Source organism: Lichenostomus cassidix, chromosome 9 (genome assembly GCF_008360975.1).
Source record: "Lichenostomus cassidix isolate B80296 chromosome 9, HeHo_3.0, whole genome shotgun sequence".
In the NCBI taxonomy this organism is placed as follows: Eukaryota; Metazoa; Chordata; class Aves; order Passeriformes; family Meliphagidae; genus Lichenostomus; species Lichenostomus cassidix.
Window position 1 is genome coordinate 24,780,234 of NC_139490.1, and position 21,442 is coordinate 24,801,675.

At 41.5% G+C, this 21,442-nt stretch overlaps 2 protein-coding genes across 6 annotated transcripts in view; one reads left to right on the top strand and one right to left on the bottom strand.

Annotated features, from left to right (window-relative positions):
* Positions 1 to 24: 24 nt before the first annotated feature.
* Positions 25 to 16,389, bottom strand: IWS1 (interacts with SUPT6H, CTD assembly factor 1). 5 transcript variants are annotated; one of them, XM_085070062.1, is made up of 15 exons: positions 15,791 to 15,870; positions 13,613 to 13,669; positions 13,470 to 13,524; positions 8,797 to 9,817; positions 8,086 to 8,281; positions 7,788 to 7,845; positions 7,393 to 7,493; positions 6,970 to 7,120; positions 5,428 to 5,510; positions 5,016 to 5,145; positions 4,188 to 4,305; positions 3,287 to 3,398; positions 3,048 to 3,104; positions 2,731 to 2,842; positions 25 to 451 (listed from the first exon to the last, which is right to left on the bottom strand). In XM_085070062.1, the coding sequence occupies exons 4-15, from the start codon at positions 9,767 to 9,769 to the stop codon at positions 320 to 322; spliced, it is 2,223 nt and encodes a 740-aa protein (XP_084926188.1). In that variant the 5' UTR covers positions 9,770 to 9,817; positions 13,470 to 13,524; positions 13,613 to 13,669; positions 15,791 to 15,870; the 3' UTR covers positions 25 to 319. The 5 variants fall into 5 exon arrangements, with proteins under 5 accessions (XP_084926188.1, XP_084926184.1, XP_084926185.1 ...); XM_085070060.1 differs by lacking the exons at positions 13,470 to 13,524; positions 13,613 to 13,669 and adding exons at positions 2,010 to 2,167; positions 16,217 to 16,389 and having other exon boundaries at positions 243 to 451; positions 15,791 to 15,906; XM_085070058.1 differs by lacking the exons at positions 13,470 to 13,524; positions 13,613 to 13,669 and adding an exon at positions 16,217 to 16,389 and having other exon boundaries at positions 15,791 to 15,906.
* A 268-nt stretch (positions 16,390 to 16,657) lies between these two features.
* The window catches only part of MYO7B (myosin VIIB), a 56,941-nt gene continuing 52,156 nt past the window's right edge, over positions 16,658 to 21,442 (top strand). The window contains exon 1 of the mRNA XM_085070046.1: positions 16,658 to 16,678. The gene's annotated coding sequence lies outside the window, so the exon portion shown is untranslated. The remainder of the gene's footprint in view (positions 16,679 to 21,442) is intronic.

The window sequence follows — 21,442 nt, forward strand, 5'->3', positions numbered from 1 at the left end:
CTGAGCAATGAACAGGCAGCCCCCTCCCAAAAAAACCCCAGATGTTTTATTTTTTAAAGTGTTGCAATACAACAAATACATGATCTGTACAAAGGACACAAAAGGGCCAGTTTAAATACAATCAGGAGAAAGGAGTCCCTATATTCACAGTCCTCCAACAACATCTTCAACCAGAATCTGAACCAACAATTTAAGGATTCACTTAAAAAACAAACCAAAAATCCAAACACACCCCAAACAAGTTAAAAAACTTAAAGGTCTCCAAAGAGTCTATGGGTATATTGTATTACAGCAGAGCTCATGGGTATTCTGTGAAGGGTCACAATGGCATCTTATTGCCCTCAATGCTGATTTTCACTGCATGGGCCGATCTGCTTTTTTTCCTGATATCTGTGAATTTCCGCATCTGTTTGTCCAGTCGACTCACCCCTTTCTTAGAGGTACCCTGGAACTTAAAAAATAAAACTAATAATTACCACTGAAAAAAAGCAGACGCCCCAGAGGTCCAAGGCAAGCCGCACATGCAAGGTCGCACCTGGGCAAGAAGCTGGGGGAGCCACTGGGCCCAGCTGGTCTGTCTGTTCTCTTCCCAGAAGGGAGAAATGCTTCCCCCTGTATCTGCAGGGCCCAGGTGGAGGCAGTAGCACTACAGCCATCACAGTACAGGGTCAATCACTGTGTAGCTGGATACAGTTTGAAAGCTTTGTATCTATTGGCTGGAGCTGTGGCAGAACCACATTGCACCAGTGTCAGCCCTCTGGGCTTCCTGCAGGAGAGTTAGACACAGTTACACTGTGACTGAGGCATCAATTCCACGCTGACATTTCTTTTAAATGTCACGGATTAGTATTTAAAACCCAAGGAATTACTGGACAAAGGCAGCGTAGGGGGTAGCAAAAAGAAATGCCTAAGCTGACCATACAAGCTATTAGAAATTATTGCATTTCATCTCTGTATTTGAACTGCAAATGAAAACCAGGTGGCGCAACAGTTATTCCACACAGATTGAGACAGTGATGCTGTGCTGAAACACCACTGAAGACAAACAGCAAGGACCTTCCAAGCCATAGCCAGTGCTTCCTGGAAGGCAATTTTCCCTAACTAGACAATAGAAAAAGTGACGGAAATAGAATACCTCTAAGTTTGGGAGAAACAGCGATATCCACAACATGCTACTTAGTATCTGAAAAACATATCCATTAGAAACTTATTCCCACGGCTAAGGAAGGTGCTCCTGACAAACTGATTTTAAATAGGCTTTATTCATAAACTGTTCACTATTCATCGAAATTATAGCTAAAATTTCACAGTGATGTTTAAGAAAATATTTTTTAAAAACAAATAAATATGAAGCTTAAACTCAACAGTTATCTATGACTTGTGCTCACTTCCTCCTGTCACTGCTAGCTTGTGGCAGGCAGCCCTGCTCGCAGCACTGAAATGCAGACCAGGAATTGTCAAAACAATTCCCGTATCAACCCCAACCCACACTCACAGCAGAGGATTCTTCTCCCCCTGGTCTCAGTCTGTGCCTCCCATCAGTCACCCCTATTGTCTCACATCATTCTACTTCCTTGAATGAGCAGGTGTGAAAACACCTCACTGTGCCCCAGTCATAGGTCAGGGCGCAGACACCGGCATGCAGTTACACGAGGTCCTGTACCAAGGGCTAAGAATTCCCGTGTGTTGCTTCAGGTGAACCTGGAAAACCTAATTGTGTCAGAACAGCATTCAAAACCACAGGTGGTGCAAAGCTGGTTTTGAGCACAGGTGTTTTCACTGAACTCCTGTCTTTCGGGTACCCTGAAGCTGTGCAGGCAGGAGCTGTGGCAGATGTGATAGAGCCTGTTTTCTCCTGTACAAGTTCCCTTGTAGGTCACAGTACAGACATGAGAGAATTCAAGGAGAGTTTTCCAGGTTTAGGTTAGGGTGTACACACTCCTGTCCTGCACGTGCAAACTGCGAACAGCTGAAGCACATGCACTGTTCACACCTCCCTCGAGGGATACCTCTCCAACTCGGGAAGGCAGTGGTATGGCTACAGGGGCATCCTGTTGCCTTCAATGCTGAACTTGATGGCCCGATGCACTTTGCTGAGTCGTTTCTGTTCAGCAAACCGTCTCTTGTGCTTTTCCAAGCGACTAATACCTCTCTTAATAGTCCCGGGCTAGAAACAACATCTCAATTAATGGACAGAAGGAGAAAGAACAGCAGACAGCACAGCAATTGTTACTTCTTCCGTTTACACAGATTCTACCACGTGTACCCCTTTTAAATGAATCTGTATGAGTAGATGGATGAACATATAAAGCAACACAAAGGCCTCCACTGAAGCTGTTCATGTATACCAAAACCTTGAAGGTTTTCCAAACTGGAATATTATCAGAACATGATACAAAACCTGGGAGAGGTACAAAAACATCAGTGCAGTGACACAGATACTGAACTGCACTTTAGCTCAAAATGTTAAAGCAGGAGGCCTGTAATCAGATTCTCACCTGAGAGAGAAATTCTAGAAAAGTTAACTCAAAAATCTCTTTTTAGTCAGAGCAGATGTTTTCCTGTGACAATATGTGATGAGCTTAGAGCAACCTATTTATGAGAGAATTTACTGTCCACATTCAGTAGAAGAGGCCCTTAAAAGAACTACCCACTTGAACAGTAACCACAGCAATACAGTGACAGATCCCCAGCCTTAGGAACAGTCATCAGGACACTGCCAGTGCTTACCCTGGAGGACTCCATCTCCACATTCCACTTGGGCCTGACCACATAGTCCTTGTTGGAGGGCATTGGCACCCTTGCACGGGCACAGAACCCAGGGTCCCCAGGCCTGAGAGCCCTACAGAAAAAGAGGTTGTGACTGTTATGGACAAATCTTATCCAGAAAGAAGCCACCCAGTGTGCTTTCCTCTGAAACACACTACGTACCACTGCCTCTAAAACCTCTACATAAATTCCATAGTGGTAGTGCAAACAAAATACTTCACTCAATTGAAAAAAAACCAAAAAAACCCAAACAAACAACAAAAAAAATTCCAACCTACTTTTCCTCTCCTGTTAACACTTTCTCCAGGTCCCTGCGGGGAGTCTGACCACCAGAGCTGCAAGAAAATAAATATTTATAGGCATGTATACACAGAGAAAGAAATTTTAAAAGATAATCAAGTGTGGTAAATGAAAAGAGAGGCCATAACTTACTACCCTTTTATTTCCTTTGGTATTTACACACCACTCTATTCTCTTGATGGAAGATCAATTTCATGTTTCTGCCTGCTACTCCTACCTGCTCAACTTCCTTCGATGAGGCATCTGTTCCAAATCTCTCTGTTCCCTCTCTTCTCTGGTCATGCCTTTGTAGTTTGAGGTAAGGCCAAAGATGGGTCGAGACCATTCATCTATGAAAAAAAAAAAAAAGCAGTTAACAAAGGCCAGACCTTTGTTTATTTCAGACCATTCTGGTGATGAAGTACAGCTTTGAAAGTCCGTGGCAAGTATTTACGCTTCCTGTCAAACAAATGATTTTTGAGCCCTTAGTATTTAACGGAAAACCAGGCTTGCGAACAGAAAGCAAGAGCTTTCATCACCGAAGTCTGTTTGTTGCCTGCTCTTTTAGAGTGCCTGCAAGCTACTCAGAATACTCAGTGTCAGGAGCTCCTGCACACCACAGGAATGCTATTTTAGAAATATGCAGAAGAGGTTCTAAAGAACTTAATTTTATCATCAGTCTGCAGCCATTCTGGATGGAATGCACTCCACACGGAGTACAGTTACTTGAGTAGTAAACATTCAGTCAGCCAAGTTCTCTCTAAGTCCATTGAATAAACAGTCCTCTGGCTGCACCTTCCTGCCTTTGCAGCACATACATGAGATCTGGACAATGAGCCAAGAGAGAATCGGGGCAAAACAAATGCCATCCTCTAGTTAAAGTCAAGAATGGAACAGGTGCATGCAGAAGTTAATGTATCAGTGTTAAGAGCTATACAAAGTGATGGAACTGATCAGTGGAACAGATAAGAGCTATACAAAGTGATGGAACTGATCAGTGGAACAGATCTCCCGGAACAGATCTCCTACATAGCAGAATCTATTCCACAGACAAATAGTAGTGTATCAGAGACGAATGCAAAAGTTCCGTTCATCATCAGTGAAATCTCAGACAATGTGCAGCAGGCAGGTTTACATACTGATCAGCTTCCCAGCCATGTCCTTGTTTGGTCTTGACTCCTTGGGGTGTTTGTACAGATACATCACAGCCCGTCCAATCCCGCTGTGCTTCAGGGTCTCTTGGCTCACACTGGGCAACTGCAGAGTAAAGGAAAAGTCAGAAGATTGCAATCAATTACGTCTGAACATTAATGGTGTCACTGAACTTTGCAGAAAAGACTGAAACTCACCTCTCACTTAAATAACCTTGGAAAAATTAACGTTTTTCATTGTCCCACCATTGTTCCACTAGGAACTGTTTAAAGTATCAAACACCAAAATCTAGAAATTTGCCCTAACATTCTCAGGTTTATACACAAAATTAAGTAAGTTTGTAGAACTTTTTGCTCCAAAGGCTCTAGCTTATATTACCCCAAAACTGTCCTACTGCCTTCAAATCATTCATTCTGTAAAGATAAAAACTTATGTTGCAGACACTCACTCAAGCAATCAGCTTAACTACAGACACTGAAAGCCTACACTGAGTGAGAGGGGCCTTCCTATGCACTGCACACTTTAACAAACTGGCAAAGAAAAAGGACCACAGGGGAAGAAAATTCAGGGATGCACAGGAAGTAACTCTTCACTAAACTTAGCATATAAACCTGAAACAGGCAGGCAGGGCCAAATAATCTAAATTCTTTTACACAAACATATCTATTGCGCAGGTTGCTTCCTTGCGTGTTTCACTGCACAGCCCATTGGTAACAGCTGCAGTTCATTTATTACCAAACACTTCCCCTAAAGCACACGACTGTAAAACCATGGAGAAGCCACTAATCAAATGTGGTTAAAAGTCAGCTCCAAACCTCTTGCAGGATCTTCAGAAGCTCTTCCCTTATCTTGAGTGCTGGCAGACTTCGGTCTGGAAGAGGAGAAAGCCACTCTTTGATGGCAGACATAACACCACTATCGATGAAAGTTTCTTTGAGATCCTGCCTAAAAGGTTAAAGAGAAGCCCCAAAGTAACGTAATAAAACAAAATCTTATGATGTGACGTCCCTTCAGGAAAAGAGTGCATTTGAGTTTGTTTCACATTAAATTAACAGGCAAAATTATGTATAATTTTAGGTTTTTGAGGTCACCTAGCTTCAGCATTTACTTGGAATTTAAAGAAGTGTTTTACTGCATATTCTGTACAGCTGTGGTGTAACTCCACGAAATCTTACAAATTCTGACTATTCCCCAAGGTTACAGTTAACTGAAAGAATGACAACTCACTTTTTAAGATGCATAACTACAGTTGGTAGCAAAGTTAATTTCTTTAGTGCTGGTTTCTTTTGTGTATTCAGCTGACGGTCCTCCTGTAGAGAGTTGAAAAATCAGCGTAAGTTAATCAAAGAAAGAAATCAGCAACTCTCACTCTTTGCAACACTTGGAAGAAAAAGACTAGTCTATTAAACTACAAGTGCAACTTTGGAAGGATTACACTAACTTTGTCCCCTGCTCCACCATCCCACAACTCAAAAAGAATTATGCAACAATTTCTTTGAAAAAAAGGTCATCACTTTAGTCAGTATTTCCCAAAAAGCATCCCATTAGGAGAGCAACCCTAAATTTACTTTTTTTTCCTACTTCATTACTTAGATTGACTACAGTAACTGGAGGTCTACAGAGTCCTCTGTTCTGTGCACAGGTAACTCAACACTTTGTTAGTAAAGTCTCCCCCTGAAAAACAGAAAAATAGCTAACTGGAACAATGGGAAGGGAGAACATGTATTTTCACCTCTGTAATTTCGAAACTACTTTCATCCAAGGCCTGACTGTCACTATCTGTTTTGTCTCCCATATCAAATACACCCACTGCAATCAACAGAGTTCTGTCCTGCTGTAATTCCTTTCCACTCATCCTAATCCACTGAAGGCTCTTTCTGTGCAATGGTTTTTTTTATTCCAAGGGAGGAGATTCTTCTAATGCATCTCTTCCCCTCTTCCTTCCCATGTATTTCAAACTTTACCCCCTTATTTAAAACATCTTGCTGTCATCTTGTCCAAGAAAGGCATTCCTGTCAAGCCCAAGGAAGTTTCAGTTGCCTTTCAGATTGCTTTCTCATTCTCCCTATGTTTCTGAACTCGTTAGCCTTCTGATTTCATTCTCAGGAAGATTTTTTTGTTGTTGCTATTTGTAAAGCTCCTCTTTCTAAAGTCCTGTATATCCCTCAATTGGTTTTAATGCGTTTTGCTGTACTGTTTATTCATTTGATTACAACGAAACAGAAGACACCTGACAAAAGGCAAGAGCCCAATAAACCTTCCACAGTAACATATTAAACATTTCTCCTTGAAAAAGGTACGCTGCCAAGGCAGAATGTTCCAATTATCTGTGATTCTGACAACATTACCATGGCACTGTCAGAGTTTGAAAAGGGTTCTTCTCAGGAACAAATACCAAAGTATGACACATGCCAGTAACAGTATAATGAAGTTAAAGCATAGTCCCTTTCTCAGTATTTAATATACTTCAAGGTAGTTCAGAGAGCACCTATATCTCCCTTTTCATAGAAGTTGATCTCAGCTGATCAAAGTTTAGCAATTTAACTAATTCTAGTTTTTAAAATCAGTATTTTCACAACATTTCAACAGAATAAATGTTTTAATTTAGAACAGCAAAATAACATTTACATGGTTATAGAGACATTAGAAGCTTTCCATAGAGTACAGGTTACTCCTCCTGAATACAAGCCAGATTTTTGTATTTATTGCAAGATTTTCCCATAGAATGGAACTGAATTTTAAGGTGTCTTTGGAGCCTGGAAAACTCACCTCAGCAGCTTCATTCATCTTCACAATCATGGCACTGACCACATCATCTGCGTCACTGATGAAAGTTCCCCCATCGCGATTCCGCCTGCGCTTGCTGCTCATGCTCTTCTTCCGTTGCAGCATCATGTCAAAATCTGACATGAAGTCCATGCTGAAACACAACCACAGTGTTTGCTGATGGTCCTTGGTAGGAAATAATTTTGTGTTTCTGTAGTGTACAAACACTGTGTCTCAAGGTCCCTGTGAGATAATCAGTTATCCTCAGTTTGCAAAATGCAAAACTAGCAAAGGGCTCCAATGGCTCCCAGAGGCCTTCAGACCTTGCTGTAATACCCAACATGCACACCTGTAATACCCACGGCCCACAATGCCTTTTCACCAAAATCTGGCATTAAGAAAGGAATATGTAACTCATTGCCTTACTGCTTCCCTCTTTTGATGTTATCATCAGAGTCTGATTCATCTGCTGTCTCCTTCATGTCTCCATCACCTTTCTCTTCCTCCAAATCCTCCTGGTTAAAACCCTGATGGGTAAAGACAGTGCAAATCAGTGTATGGATTAGAACTGAGCATCTGCTCAGGTATGTGACATTAAAAAAGCTTCAGGTAAGACTTCAAAGGATCTAGAAAGATGAACAGAGTCCTTTTAATTCCTGTGACTGTCACAGCAACAACTCTCCCAAAAGATGAGCTGTAAATGTTATTTAACCCAAAGACTACCCCAGTGAGTCTGGCAGGTTAAAAAACTGACCTGATGCAGCATATACATTCTCTTCAGATCTAGCAAGTGAACAGGAGACATCCAAAGTAACACTTACCGTAAATTCCTCCTCTTCCTCATCACCAGATTCTCCAAATATATCTGCTATCAGGTTCCTGTGAAGTTAACAGCAACATTTATCTATTTGGACTGCAACAACGAGACATGCCTTTTCTGCAAGATCTCTGATGACTGTGTGAAGATTCCCCTTTTCATTCTGTCTCCTACTACTGACTTTCCTCTTCATCCCACCAATGAAGGTGGACAGTCATTTTCCAGTTGGGATCTATCCATTTTCCATTCACCACCACTCCCACTGTCTGCAACCCCGAAAGAATTCATACTTTCGCACTTACTCTTGTTCATTTCCAGATTCACTGTCACTACCAAACAGATCTTTCTCCTTTTTCTTCCCAGCATTCTCTTTTCTTTCTTCTTCTTCTTCTTCCTCACTATCAGATACAACATTTTTCTTCCTTTTCTCGGATTTTTCTGAAGCAGGGTCACTATCCGATTCTTCGACATCAGAAAGGATTCGTACCTTTTTTGCAGCTGCAAGCAGAAAGGAACATTACTACATGTCCCAGTAACCGCTACTCTCGAACTACTCTCTGACTAGTCTTCCTACACCAGACCATTGCCATTTCTTAAACAGCATATCCATTCTGAAGTGTTTTATTAAATCAGCAACTGGAGCTTCCATACACCCCATTTATCCATAAAAAAATTGTAATTTCAGATATCTCATCCCAGTATATGAAAAAAAAAAACCCCACAGGAAAAAATACTAGAGATACAGCAATGAAGTAGAGAAACAACAAACTATCATGTCAACAGACTCCATTAAAATCCCTAGTTTTCTGTCAGACCTACTTATTACTCAGAAGTATTAGATACACATTCACACAGCTAAGCAGTTAGGACAACAGCCTCTACAAATGCAGTTCTGCTCCAAAACTAAATCTGATTTATGGTTTCTCACTTAGACGCTTCATTCACATAAAAGCAAAGATTTAACTTACACACCACTGCCTGTTACAGCACACTTTTACAGTATAGTTTCTTACGTGTTTTCTCACTGTCATCTTCACTGTCAGAAAGAATGGCTGTTTTCCTCTTCACCATCCTCTCTTCCTCTTTCTCATCTTCATCACTGTTTGATATTTTACGTCTCTTAGGAGTTTCATCTTCACTGTCAGAGCCATTAAATCCTTTCCTTACATGCTCATTATCTGAATGATGAGAGTCATTCTGCACCTCTTCCTTCCTGTCCTCCCCATCACTATCCTCAGACTCTATCCGCTTGTGTCTGGAGACATCCTCGCTCTCTGAGTCGCTGGCTGGCTGCTTCTGGAGCTCCTCACTCTCAGAGTCACTGGCCGGCTGCTTCTGGAGCTCCTCGCTCTCAGAGTCACTGGCCGGCTGCTTCTGGAGCTCCTCGCTCTCAGAGTCACTGGCCGGCTGCTTCTGGAGCTCCTCGCTCTCAGAGTCACTGGCCGGCTGCTTCTGGAGCTCCTCGCTCTCAGAGTCACTGGCCGGCTGCTTCTGGAGCTCCTCGCTCTCAGAGTCACTGGCCGGCTGCTTCTGGAGCTCCTCGCTCTCAGAGTCACTGGCCGGCTGCTTCTGGAGCTCCTCGCTCTCAGAGTCACTGGCCGGCTGCTTCTGGAGCTCCTCGCTCTCAGAGTCACTGGCCGGCTGCTTCTGGAGCTCCTCGCTCTCACAGTCACTGGCCGGCTGCTTCTGGAGCTCCTCGCTCTCACAGTCACTGGGCGGCTGCTTGTGTGATTCCTCATTTTCAAAATCACTGCTGTGATCCCTGGGAGGCTCTCCATTGTCAGAGTCACTCACTCGATTTAAGGCCTCTTCATTTTCAGAGTCACTTGAATGCTGGTTTGGATGGTCCTCAGTATCAGAATCACTGTTTTTCCCTCCATGACTCGCTTCATTTTCTGAATCACTTACATTGTGATTTGGGAGCTCTTCATTATCTGAGTCACTGTCTTTTTGCCTTGGGATATCTTCATTTTCAGAGTCTGTCATATGAGGTTCTCCCACTTGCCCATCACCTTCTCTGTCACTGTGTTCATTCTGAAACAGACAAATAATCTCAGGCAACTAAGCAAAAACACCTTGAAAAGTAAAGAAAAAATGTTCTGAATTTTTTGCTTGTCCTTCCAATTTGATTACCCAAGGTGCTGCAAACTGAGTAATTTCTATGTAGAAATAATCAGACAATTATTTTGTAGAAATAATCAGACAATCAAATACTTTACATCAAGAAAAATATTAAGAGATCAACGGAAGTTTGTCCATCCAGCAGCTCCATGGTATTTTGAAAATGGTGACAATTCATAAAACACTTAAAAATAAGCATGTCTAAGAAGGGTCCAGTTGCACAAGGCTTATTACTTTTATTTTAGTAGGTCAGGCCTTCAAAGTGGTTTAGTTGAAATTCCCAGTAACAAAGCAAGAAAGTAGCTTGCATTTGTCACTTTATTTTCCTGAAGATGTCAAACAGATGCTTTCTGTGTGAAATACATCTTATTGAAACAGAACAAGCATTACACTCCAAGTGAAACTAGTGCCTGCTCCTTCTTTGTCCAGGAAACCTATTAAACAACAAGTCAAGACCAGAAGCCAACCAAAAAACAGGAATAAAGTTTTAGTCAGACCTTTCAGAGTATTGTTGTTAATAAGTTTTGTGTTTATATGTGCAAGAACAGATTAAACAATTCTTTCCTGTATGCTGACAGCTCCCATGCTTATCCCACCCAAGATAACCCATGCACAAACACACCCATCTGACAACTTTAGAAGTGAAACAACCCTTTGACTTTGCTACACATCAAAAGATGCGTATCAAAAAATACTGAGCCACATGTTCCATTTTTAGGAGAAGCTCTCACAAGCCATCTTGCTATGTATAATTACTGACAGCATCATCTTTTATCCTTCCTACATCTAATTCATACTTGGAAAAAACCCCTCAATTGCATTTACCTGAGAATACAATATTAAGGTTCTTGAATGCTCACTCGATTAACTCCGCTCTCACAGCTACTGTAACCATAATCCTGTTTTCAGCTGAAAACAACTCTCAACTCAACTCCTCAGCCATTTTGTCTCAGTTATAAACTATTCTACTTGCAAACTGAGTATTTATTGTCCTAGGAGATACTTTAAGACCTGTATGTCCTGGAGTTTCCAAATCTTTTCTTTCTGCCATTTAATTTCTTTGGAAACAGACTTTTTATTTTTAATTTCTGTAGTCATTCAACTCCCACATTCGGAGCCATAAAAAAACCAATAGGTGTAGCTATCCTACACCTTGAACAAATAATACTATTAATCTTTAAAATGTATGATGCAGGAAGAATTTTAATTAAAATTAATTTGAACTGCTTTTAGGAACTATTTCCTCCATAATTATTCTAAGTGGCAAAGAGCACTGCTTTTTAAGACTTTGGACCTTATATATTTATTCCTTTGGCTAGCACTTGATAAAGACCTCTATATTATTGCAGAATGACTAAAAAAGTTACTGAAAAATGAAAAAAAACCCCAGGACTATGTAATTTTAAAATGTACACTTCAAATACTACTTCACTATTTCCAAGTTACTTAATGCTAACTACAAACAGCTGCTGTGACAATCTGAGTTGTTTTCTCTACGCTGCTTGTTTCTGTCTCTAAAGCAATGCATCTTTTGAATCCTGCTGCTACTATCCAGTAGATCTCATTTTCTTCACAGACAGAAAATGTGGTTCTATTAAAACCTGAATCTGGAATTTTAAAGAATTAAATATAAGTATTACAAAGTGACATTGAGGATGTACGCTCAACTGCTCTCAGCCTGTTACTTACCATTTTTTCCCCTTACCAAAAAATCACTTTGATTGCCCTCTCCTGCCTAGTATGTCCCACATAAATCAATCACAAGTGTATGTGATGGATCTTTTCTGACTGTATTACTTTAGATTAAAGAAAACTGCATCCACAAACAGAACAGAAAGCAGATTCCACAGCAGGTACAGGTAAAGTCATTGAGAAGCACTGAAATTAAACTGGTATCTACAGTAACAAAAATTATTTAATTGTTGTTTTTCTATCATTTTATTTTTTGTGGATTTGTCTGTCTTCTCTCAATGTCAGATGGTAAATGCTGGACAGCACTGTTAATAATAAGGGATTTTATTAAACAAACCCAAGGAAACTAATAAAATTACTTCTCTTTAAGATACTAGGATCATCACCTTCCCTACTTCCAGTTTAGAAATTCTTTGGTGAACAAATAAACAAAATTAAGAGCCAACTAGAATCTGTAATGATTCTTAGTATTTCTAAGGTTAGAAGTGCAGCTGCAGGTTATATACGCACCTGCTCAGAATTAATCGCTGAATTATAAAGAACTTCTTATGCAAAAGCTTGGTGAGAAGACACTATAATTATAGAGCATTATTACTGAAGCACTTGACAAGATCCCGAACCTCTGATCTGTTACTGCAGACTGGCAATCACTCCTGAGAATGAAGATGTTTGGGAAGGAAGAGCAGACACACAGATGGCAGGCTCACCCAGTGGCGACAGCAGCTCAACTGCTGCAGTGTGACCATGTAGAGAAGCAGCACCCAAGGTAACACAGGTGTCCCTGCACACCCTGGGCACACAGGCACCATCTCCTCTAGTCCGGTGTGGAAAGCTGAGCCAGAGAGCACCACTGTGTCAGTGAGCACAGTACTGCCCCAGAGCCCCCACCCAGCATCACTGAGCACCTTCTGCAGCAGAGCTGAGACCCTGCAGAGGGCAGGACCTGCCCACAGTGCAAAAGGCTTCTGCATACAATTAATGAATCCGCATGTTTCAAAATAAAATTGATATAAAAAGTGTACCAACTGCACTGCACCAACTGCAACAACTAAACACTGTTGGATATGTTTGATAGTCTTCACCTTCCCTTTTTAAATTTATTAGTTCATCTCTAAAAAAGTGTCTTCAAAGAAATGAAGTATGGAATTTTTGAGTTTTCTAGTTTTCCTTTTCCAAATACTTAATTGAAAGATCAGACATCCTCAAAACTGAGTAGGTCTCAGGTAATTGCTACTGCATTTTTCTCTAATTCCTTTGCTTTCTTTTCTTCCTCCTCTTTATCTATAAACATTTTAATTGAGATGTCCTTAATTTTTTTTAATAGAAGTTCTATAAAATGAGGCTTTAGTACAGTATAAAATATGGAATGTATCAAAATCAAATTTACAGTGTTACACTTCTACACAAAGATTTCAGCTACCAAGCAGTTTATTGGATCAACACGCAGCCACTTTTAAGAGCTACTTCTCTGATAATTTAGTAACTTCAACATAGTTGAACCCATTCACTACAATCTCATGAAAGACAAATGTTAAACTAAGACCTACATAACCATCACGGGCAGATCACCAAGTCCCTCCTTTTTTCAGAAGTGTCACATATTTGTGTTTGTTAACAGTCACAGTCTAAACAGAACTCAATTCATGAAACAGCAGCAATTGGGAAGTGTAAGAACTAACTTATTACAGATTTCCATATGTGCCTGACATGGACAAACACTGTAAACATGATTTCAGATTCATTACTGTACTAAAACTAATTCTAATTGTCTAAAGCAGAACCAGTAAGGACATCAAGGAGAACATTTATAGATAAAGTGGGACTGGGGGAAGGAAAGCCAGAAAAGAATTGTGGAGAAGAAAAACCCACATACCTGAGACCTACATAAGTAATTCGTCAGGATTCACCTTTTCTTTACAGTTAAGAACCTGAAAGAAAAGTTTGAAATTTTAAAACTTCAGCTCTTTACATCTGAGTTCTAAATTAGAGATGAAATAGTAATTAAATAGACTTAACTGATTAGGCTGTCTCAAAGGTTTTATTACCTTTGAGTGTCATTTGCCCCACATATTCCTAAAGATGAAGAAAATAAGAGGATGAGAGAATATTCAGAGTAAATAACATGAAAATGACTGAAAGCTACTCCTTTCAGAGATGGCTGCTCCACATTATTGCCTTTTGAAAGCAAAGTGGACTCAATGGAGGGAAAGAAAAATTAAGGCTTCATAGCAAAACAAAATATTAAAGTATCTGATTTGAGCTGAATCAAATAAATCAAATATTAAAGCACCCCATATTTGTTCTTTTTAGCTACACAAAAGATTCTGTTGAATCACATACAGGTCAGACAAAGAAAAAAATAAACAAACTCCAAGCTGTATTTTTACATTTCATGCTTGCTTTAAAAGACGCTATACAGGTAATGCATTTGTTTAAAGTGAATCTTTGAACACACAGATTGTTAGATGAACTTCAGCGACTTGTTTTTCGAATTAATTTTTGTCTTTTAAAGAAGCTTGACGGTTCACAATTAGTACTTGTCAGAAAGGTGGCTTAGCTTGGCTCTTTTAATTGACTTTCTGAAGTATTTTATCTGTATTTTATCTATAGAGGAATATTCGATGACCATCACTGAACAAAGCCCTTAAAAAAATGCAGCCCATGAGGAGGATCAGTTAACAATGACAACGGGTACTTTCTGCTTGCCTAAATTTGAAAAAGGCATGCTGCATATGTAAACAACGGTCAACTACCTTGCCACAGTAAGTAAAATTAAAATCTCAGAGAAGCACAGAAAAGTAAACATCAATGACCAAACTTTTGTACACCACAGAAAAAGTTTAATATTATTGTAGCAGCACTATGACTCTTCACACACTCATGACACTTTTCTTTCATTACAACAGAAGTACTAAATCCCTCCTGACAGACAGTTATTTCTCCCAGGCTGAGAAATACGTTTCCTGCCACACTGAAATAGTAATTGCCACAATGGGAGATGCTGCCTCACACCAGATCTATTTCTTCCCTTGTAAATATCAACACCTTTCCAAAAAAACTAAATTCCAAATGTGCTTTACAGTTAAGTTCAAATACATGGGAAGAACTTTCATTTAATACAAAATCTGCATCCACTTTCTAACTCTGAGGGAAGTATGAATTCAATAAAGGCAGAGCGAAAAAAAAGAAAAAAGAAAAGATTGCAAGTTATGCCACAGTGGAGTCAAGCCTTCTCTCACGCCAGCCTACATCGCATTTTAAGCAATTTCTAAAATGTGTAACACTAAAATCCCAGTCAGAATAAATTCTGATCTTTTCATAAAATACAGTAAAATATGCAGAACACTACGAAATGGCTTTGATTATAATTTTTATAAGTATTAAAAAGTTCTCTGTAACTTTGCTGGCAGAAGACCCGAGTTCACAGGCCAAAATGATTCCTTCCTACTAAGAACTGATGTAACTCTATTGTGAATCACAAACAATTCTTAAAAATTAAATCTTAACTCTCAAACTGTCCTAGAAGTCTAAAGGGAGCCTTCTCTTTTATCAGAATCTCTTCTCAACCCAAACAGTCAATCCACAAATGAAGTGACTCTGCCCAAGATACAACCCTGGACCAAAGCCTTTCCATGCTGAATGCTTCTCTAAGTGGGAACCACTTCAGAGGAAGAACAGCTCCCATTTAGGAATCTTAACCTGCTCCACATGTACACCTGCTCCTTTGAGAATGACAAGGTGAAAACCAGCACAAAGCAGACTCAAGAGTCAGTGCCCCCATCTGACATGGAAGCTGGGAGACAATTTATTCTCTGGCAAAGAAATCTGCACCTCCAAAGCATATGGTTTTACATCATTGTGCAGAATGTTTGGTACAACTTCAAATTTCTTATGAAAGTATCAAACCATAAAATTTTATCTGTGTGAAATCGAGACTAATCCAGTACAACTTATCCAAATTCAAAACAGTGTGTGCTATCATACCAATTAAGAAGAAAAACAAAAATAAACCCTAGCTGATATACTTGTCAACAGACTTTCTAACGTTTTTCATGGAGATAAAGTTTTACCCTATGGGACCCTTAAGAAGAACTAAATAAACACGTATGTCTCGGTTGAGAGAATGCCACTTAAAAACAACAAGAAAGAACTCAGAGAGGGGTAAACTGTATCTAGATAAAGCTCCCGTAGTACCTCTGAATGGTGCCCTACACTTCCATTCTCCGACGGAGAATGTTGCTCGTTTCCTTCATCTTCGATATCCGATCCTGAGTCCCGCTCGTCTTGCACTGGAGTAGCTCCTCCATCATCTATTCCGATATTAAAAGAACAAAGTAAAACTCAGCGTTCAAAGGAACCGCACAGGAACCGGGCGGGCTCCGCTCTAACAGGACAGGGAAACGGAGCTGTCCGAACACACCACCCCAGACATGCCCGCAGAGCGCACGAAACCTCCTATACCATGGGGGCAGCGACTGATGCACTGCCCAGACACCGGGCTATTGAAGCAATTAACGCCGTCCTGCTCTCAGGACAAGGCCCCACCGCTGTGCCCCCGAACCCGCGGGCCCCGCCATGCCCGATGCCCTCCCCGGAGGGTCCTGCGCCCCGCGCCGCTACCTGACTGCTCCCCGCCGTAGTAGTGGGCGTCCATGCCGCGCCCCGCGGTAGCGGCGGGCGCTGCCCCGGGCACTCCCTCAGGGCACTCCCTCGGTGCGCTCCCGCCTCGGCCGCGCCGCCTGGTACAGGAACAAGATGGCGCCTCCCCGCCCAGCACCACCCCCGCCCCGCGCGCACGGCGCGCCGGATCTCGCGAGACTCCCGGGGCACTGCCGCCAGGGGGCGTTGACGCTCACAGCCGGCCCCGCCCCGTGGCCTCGGGTTCAGCCGCAACAAAGGGAGGAGCACTTTGTCCTCTCCTTTTTGCTCCCCTCCCCCGCCCAGGATATAATTTGATTTCATATTGATAACTGAAGTGCTGGAGAAACTGAAGGAGCCCTGGAGGATAAAAAATATTTGTAGCCCCTGGATGCCCACGGCAGTGCTCAGCTGCAGGGTGACATGGCTGTGATCCTGGCAAAGGTGCCTCCTTGTCTGAGCCCTGCGGGAATTTCCAGGAGAGCAAACCAGCCCCTGACACTGATAATGGCTGCTCGGAACCACAGCCCTGAGCTACACGAGAGCTCCCAGCATCTCCCTTCCACCAAATGAAGGGACGTCTGGTGCAATGCTTCCCACAGTGATTAAGGGTGGGAGATCCAGAGTGTCATCTGGAGCTGAAAAGATTTTGCCATTTAAATAATCAGTAAATTTATCTGCTCTTTACAAGTTAAGACATCAAGATTAACGTGCATCTCCACAAGAAGGTGGCAAAGCAGAGCCAGAGCTCAGGCATACCCCAAAAGTGGGCTCTGATACTGCAATGGAGTTGGCAATGTTCATGTTTGCTGCTGGCTGGAGGGGCACACACCATGGCCATGGAAAGGAAGGACATGTTCTGTCAGCAAATTTAGGTATGACTGTCCTGGCTGAAGCTCCTGTTCAATCTAGTTCATGTGTGGGTGGTTCCTCCAGATTTAGCCTTCAGGATTGACTGAAAGTTCACCCTGAGCTCCCGAGGGATGGTGACTTCTGGAGTAAACACTGGCAGAGCAAAACAGCACTAATATTTTTCAGGGATTGTTCTGTTTCAATAGCCCCTATCCTCTGAGCAGTTGCATTACTCAAGCATTTGGCATGCTAGTAGTATTTGATATACTAGTAGAGGATTATTAGGGATGGCTGCTGTCATTGATGCAGCATTTTAAAATGGTAAGTCTAATAAATGCATACAGTGCTGGTGTCCTGCCCTTCGGTCTGTCATACAACACCTTCATTTTCTAGGGAAATACAGGTCAATGTGAGACAGATAGGAAACTGTTACTTGTGTAATTTGGTGTATTTCTGAACAATAATGACTTTTATAATTCTGCATGCTATGCTCTTGAACAGAGTCATCAAAATTTAGTAAGTTGAGAATTCAGGGCCAAAAGGGTCTATTTCTCCTGTGCTAGAGGCACCTTGGAATTGGTGGCAGAGAGATTAAGCTGTTATTAACCAACACTTTCCATCCAGCAGTAAGCACAGTTTCATGCAGGGAGTTCAGTGTACCAGGCTAAACACAGCTGAACTCTCGGGACTGAGTCGTTACTCAAGATCTTCTACAGCGAAACACTTAGAAGGAGATGGGGTTTGATGTTTCTGAGATACAATCTTAAATTCTTAGCCAAAATGCAGAAACCCCTTTTTTTTTTTCCTGAAAGCAGCTTACATAAAACACGGATCATGTCTCTTTGTTTACAGTCCTACCGGTCTTTTCCAGATAGCCACAAAGATCCTTATGTGAGCCTCAGGACCACACTCTTAATGGTATCATGCCTTTTTTTCCTGCTTCTATATGATTTTCTGTGCTTCTAGGTCTTTGCACTATGTGGTTTCACTGAGATCTTTCCTGGAAGGAGCAGGCATATGCTAGTGTGTGATGGAATGTCATTGCACTTCTCTGTCTTCCATAAAGAAATGGAATGGCTTTACACAACTGACTAAATAGAAGGCAGCATGACACCTTTACAACACAATGAATAAAGGAATAAGGAAATAACTTGGCAGTAGTGTAACAGAAAATAATGGACAAGGGAAAACATAAATAGAAACTAGCAAAAAAAACAACAAACCGTTGAATAATATGTACTAGGGTACCTGGAAATTGTACCAAGGTGCCTAGAAAACACAGAAGTCTATCCCATACTAAAGTTTCAAGAGGATCAGGGTATGATGATAGTCTGCCTTTGAAATTAATCCTTTATAGATATGTGTTGTTCTGCAGTGATGGTGAGCCACTGTCCCAAATTCCAGCTGCATTGAGGCTGCACTGATAAAACAATAGAGATTTTGTGCATTTACTGAGAGTGGAATGAGGCAGAGAGGTTCTTTCCTAATCGTTATGAATTCCCATCTTTCTGAAATGAAACCTCCCAACCCCTAATCTATTTGTGACGTGACATGTGCAGGCGGGGGCACCTGTGTCTGAAACAACCTCACCTCATCAATGCTGAATAACTGCGCATCCATCCCAACCCTCATTCTGCAGGTAATGTGTTTGTGCACACTAACGTGCACATGCCTTTGTTCCTCATGAGCCAGAGCTTGGCAGATATCAGCCTGTGATATACTCTTGTAATACCATCCTGGCTGCTTCCCAAAAAGAACGATGGAGTGACAGTCAGACCTTAATGGGATTGTAGAGTGGGGGAGAATGACCTGTCTTCTACCAAGCAGCATAAGCAGCGCCCACTTGGCATGTGTGAAGGTATGTAATGACACAGATCCCAGAGCCCCGCCAATCTGCCTCGTTGTGCAACTCCATGAACTGGCTGGGATGAAGTAAGCCTTTCCCTGAGGAACAAAATGCTCAAGAAAACCATGGGATGTACTTGGAAATCCTTTACTGGTATGTACTTCTTATTTAGTTTGTTTTGTTCCCTGCAGTGCGCCTTTCAGAGTTAACAGACATCAGTGACTTAGAGCTGCAAATCTGCTTAGAGGAAGGGAAGGAGATAAGTGTAGGCAGGAGGACTGCTGAATGAACAGTTTAAATTGCAAATTGTTATACGTCTCTTCAGAAACCTCAAAGAAATAACTAGTTTAACATAAAATGATGTTTGGTATCCAGGACTTGGTGATACAGAAATGACAAGGCCACTTTGATTTAGCTGGAGAGAAAATATAAAAGGTAGTGCCACGTGCAAATTAAACCCTTTGATCCTGACATCAATCTCTTAATTAGGAAGGTGTCAGGAAGAGGCAGTTTTGCTAACACATATCTGTCTGGACAGACCTATTGCTTTGAACAACAGCAGGATTAAATTCACCAATTTTATTTTGTTGCTTTTCTCAGTGCAGCATACCTCATAGAATCACAAAAAACCCATCCAGTTCCACCATGGGAGGGCCATTTTCCACCATCCTAGGTTACTCCAAGCCTCATCCAACCTCATCTTGGACATTTCCAGGGATGGGGCAGCCACAGCTTCTCTGGGCAGCCTGTGCCAGTGTCTCACTACAAACTTAAATGTTTTTTCAGCTTTATTGCTTAAGATATGACTTCACAGTCTTCACCTTCAGCAATTTGCATACAGGAAAAGTTATAACAATTAATCAGCATAGACCATGCTACAGATTACCCCTAATTACAACTGCAAATGTTCCTGTGCACTGCACAGTCCCTCACCAAACTGTGTTCAGCAGTACATTGCATTGCTCGCTCCTGGCAAGTTCCTCTCCTGTCTTTCCCCACCTGCACAGCTCAGTGCCTGCCCAAATCTGAGCTGCCCCTGTGCATTCATAGGCCCTTCTCTGGAGGCACGTTTAGCCTGCTCACCTCTCATTATCTCTATGTGCTGCGCAGAGCATCTTGGCTGATTCCTCTTGGTATATCAAGTCTCTGCTCCCTGCTTTTGTTGTTCGCCTCTTCAGTATGTCAGCTGTGGAAATCCATCTCCCTTCCAGTACACATTTCAGATGTACAATGAGTTGTACTTTTCTTTCAGATGACCTCAATTTCCATATGATTCCATCTTGTACAGTTTCTATCAGACATAAATCCTGCATTTCTCTCTGAAGTAGCACAGGCATTGTGTCTTGGGCACAAGAGTTAACAATGTAGTTAGTTATAGAAAGAGATTCTGTGCCCCCAAACAGCTCCGTTTGGAATTTCAGCAGGTATGTTTTGTTTGCTGAAGGAATATGCGTGACATTTTTTCGTCCAGTTACACAAAAAGCTTTGGGTTTAGATATCTGTCTTGGTAGTATAAAGGTGTGTACTTTGATTTTTTTGCCAATATTTGACCTTTACCTAAAAAAATCAATACTTGGAATTTTGTTAATTACATACAGCATATAGACTTGTAGAAACTGTATAAGAATAAGTCTTCTAAAGAACTACTTTGAGGCAAAATCTTTGAGTAGGAATGATTTGCACAATTAGGAAAGTGAAGAAAGCTCTGTGTGTCTTTCTGCTTCTCTTCAAAAGTCTCTGAGCCCTGAGGGCCTAAACTCTTTTTCTGCACCTGTATCTCTGCTATAAGACTTAAACAAAAACTTGGGTAAAGAGGCTGACATTAAAACCCAAATATGCGACATTGATAAACACATGCTACTCCCACCTGTTTATTGCCATGCTTGAATACTTACCTCTGATCTGGACATGGAGCTACAGCAGGGGCCCCATCATACAGTGCAGCCACATTGAAGTTAGGAAACAAGAAAATAAGAATTAGCGTATTAGGTATACTAGCACATGGTCACAATTATTGCACATTCACATTTGTATGTTTAATAGTGGGCACACAGACTAGTGCACAGTGTTGAGCACAGGGCCCTGGAGGAGTGTGAGACAGCTGGGTTAAGGTACATGAAAAATATCTCATCTTCACTGTTTGGGCTCATCATAGGGGTTGGAATGTGCCTGACTCCTGAGTTCTTGCTTTGGCTGGAGAAACCCTGTATCTGCCTCTCTACAGATGTACTACACTTCTGTTTTTTTCCCATAGTGGAATTTAACCAGATTTGCAAGAAGGACACAGAGAGTACATATGGAGCCAACAGAAAGAGGAAAGCTCTTGGCCATCCTGTCCTATTTTGGAAAGAGAGAAGTGGACAAATAGGGAGTTAACATGCACCTAGATTCTGGAACACAGGGACAGAGTGATTGTTGAGAGGTAAATTAATGATACTGAAACCAGGACGTTTTGTCCCATTATATGGGCGTGTGTATGAATTTCAGTTAAATGCGATGAGTTAATTTTG

Coding starts and splice junctions, on each gene's coding strand:
- IWS1 (XM_085070058.1), bottom strand. CDS start 16,250: ATGGACGCCCACTACTACGGCGGGGAGCAGTCAG. Junction 7,121..7,392: donor AACATCAAAAGAGGGAAGCA/GTAAGGCAATGA, acceptor GTTGTGTTTCAG/CATGGACTTCATGTCAGATT. Junction 4,306..5,015: donor TTCTGAAGATCCTGCAAGAG/GTTTGGAGCTGA, acceptor TTTACTCTGCAG/TTGCCCAGTGTGAGCCAAGA.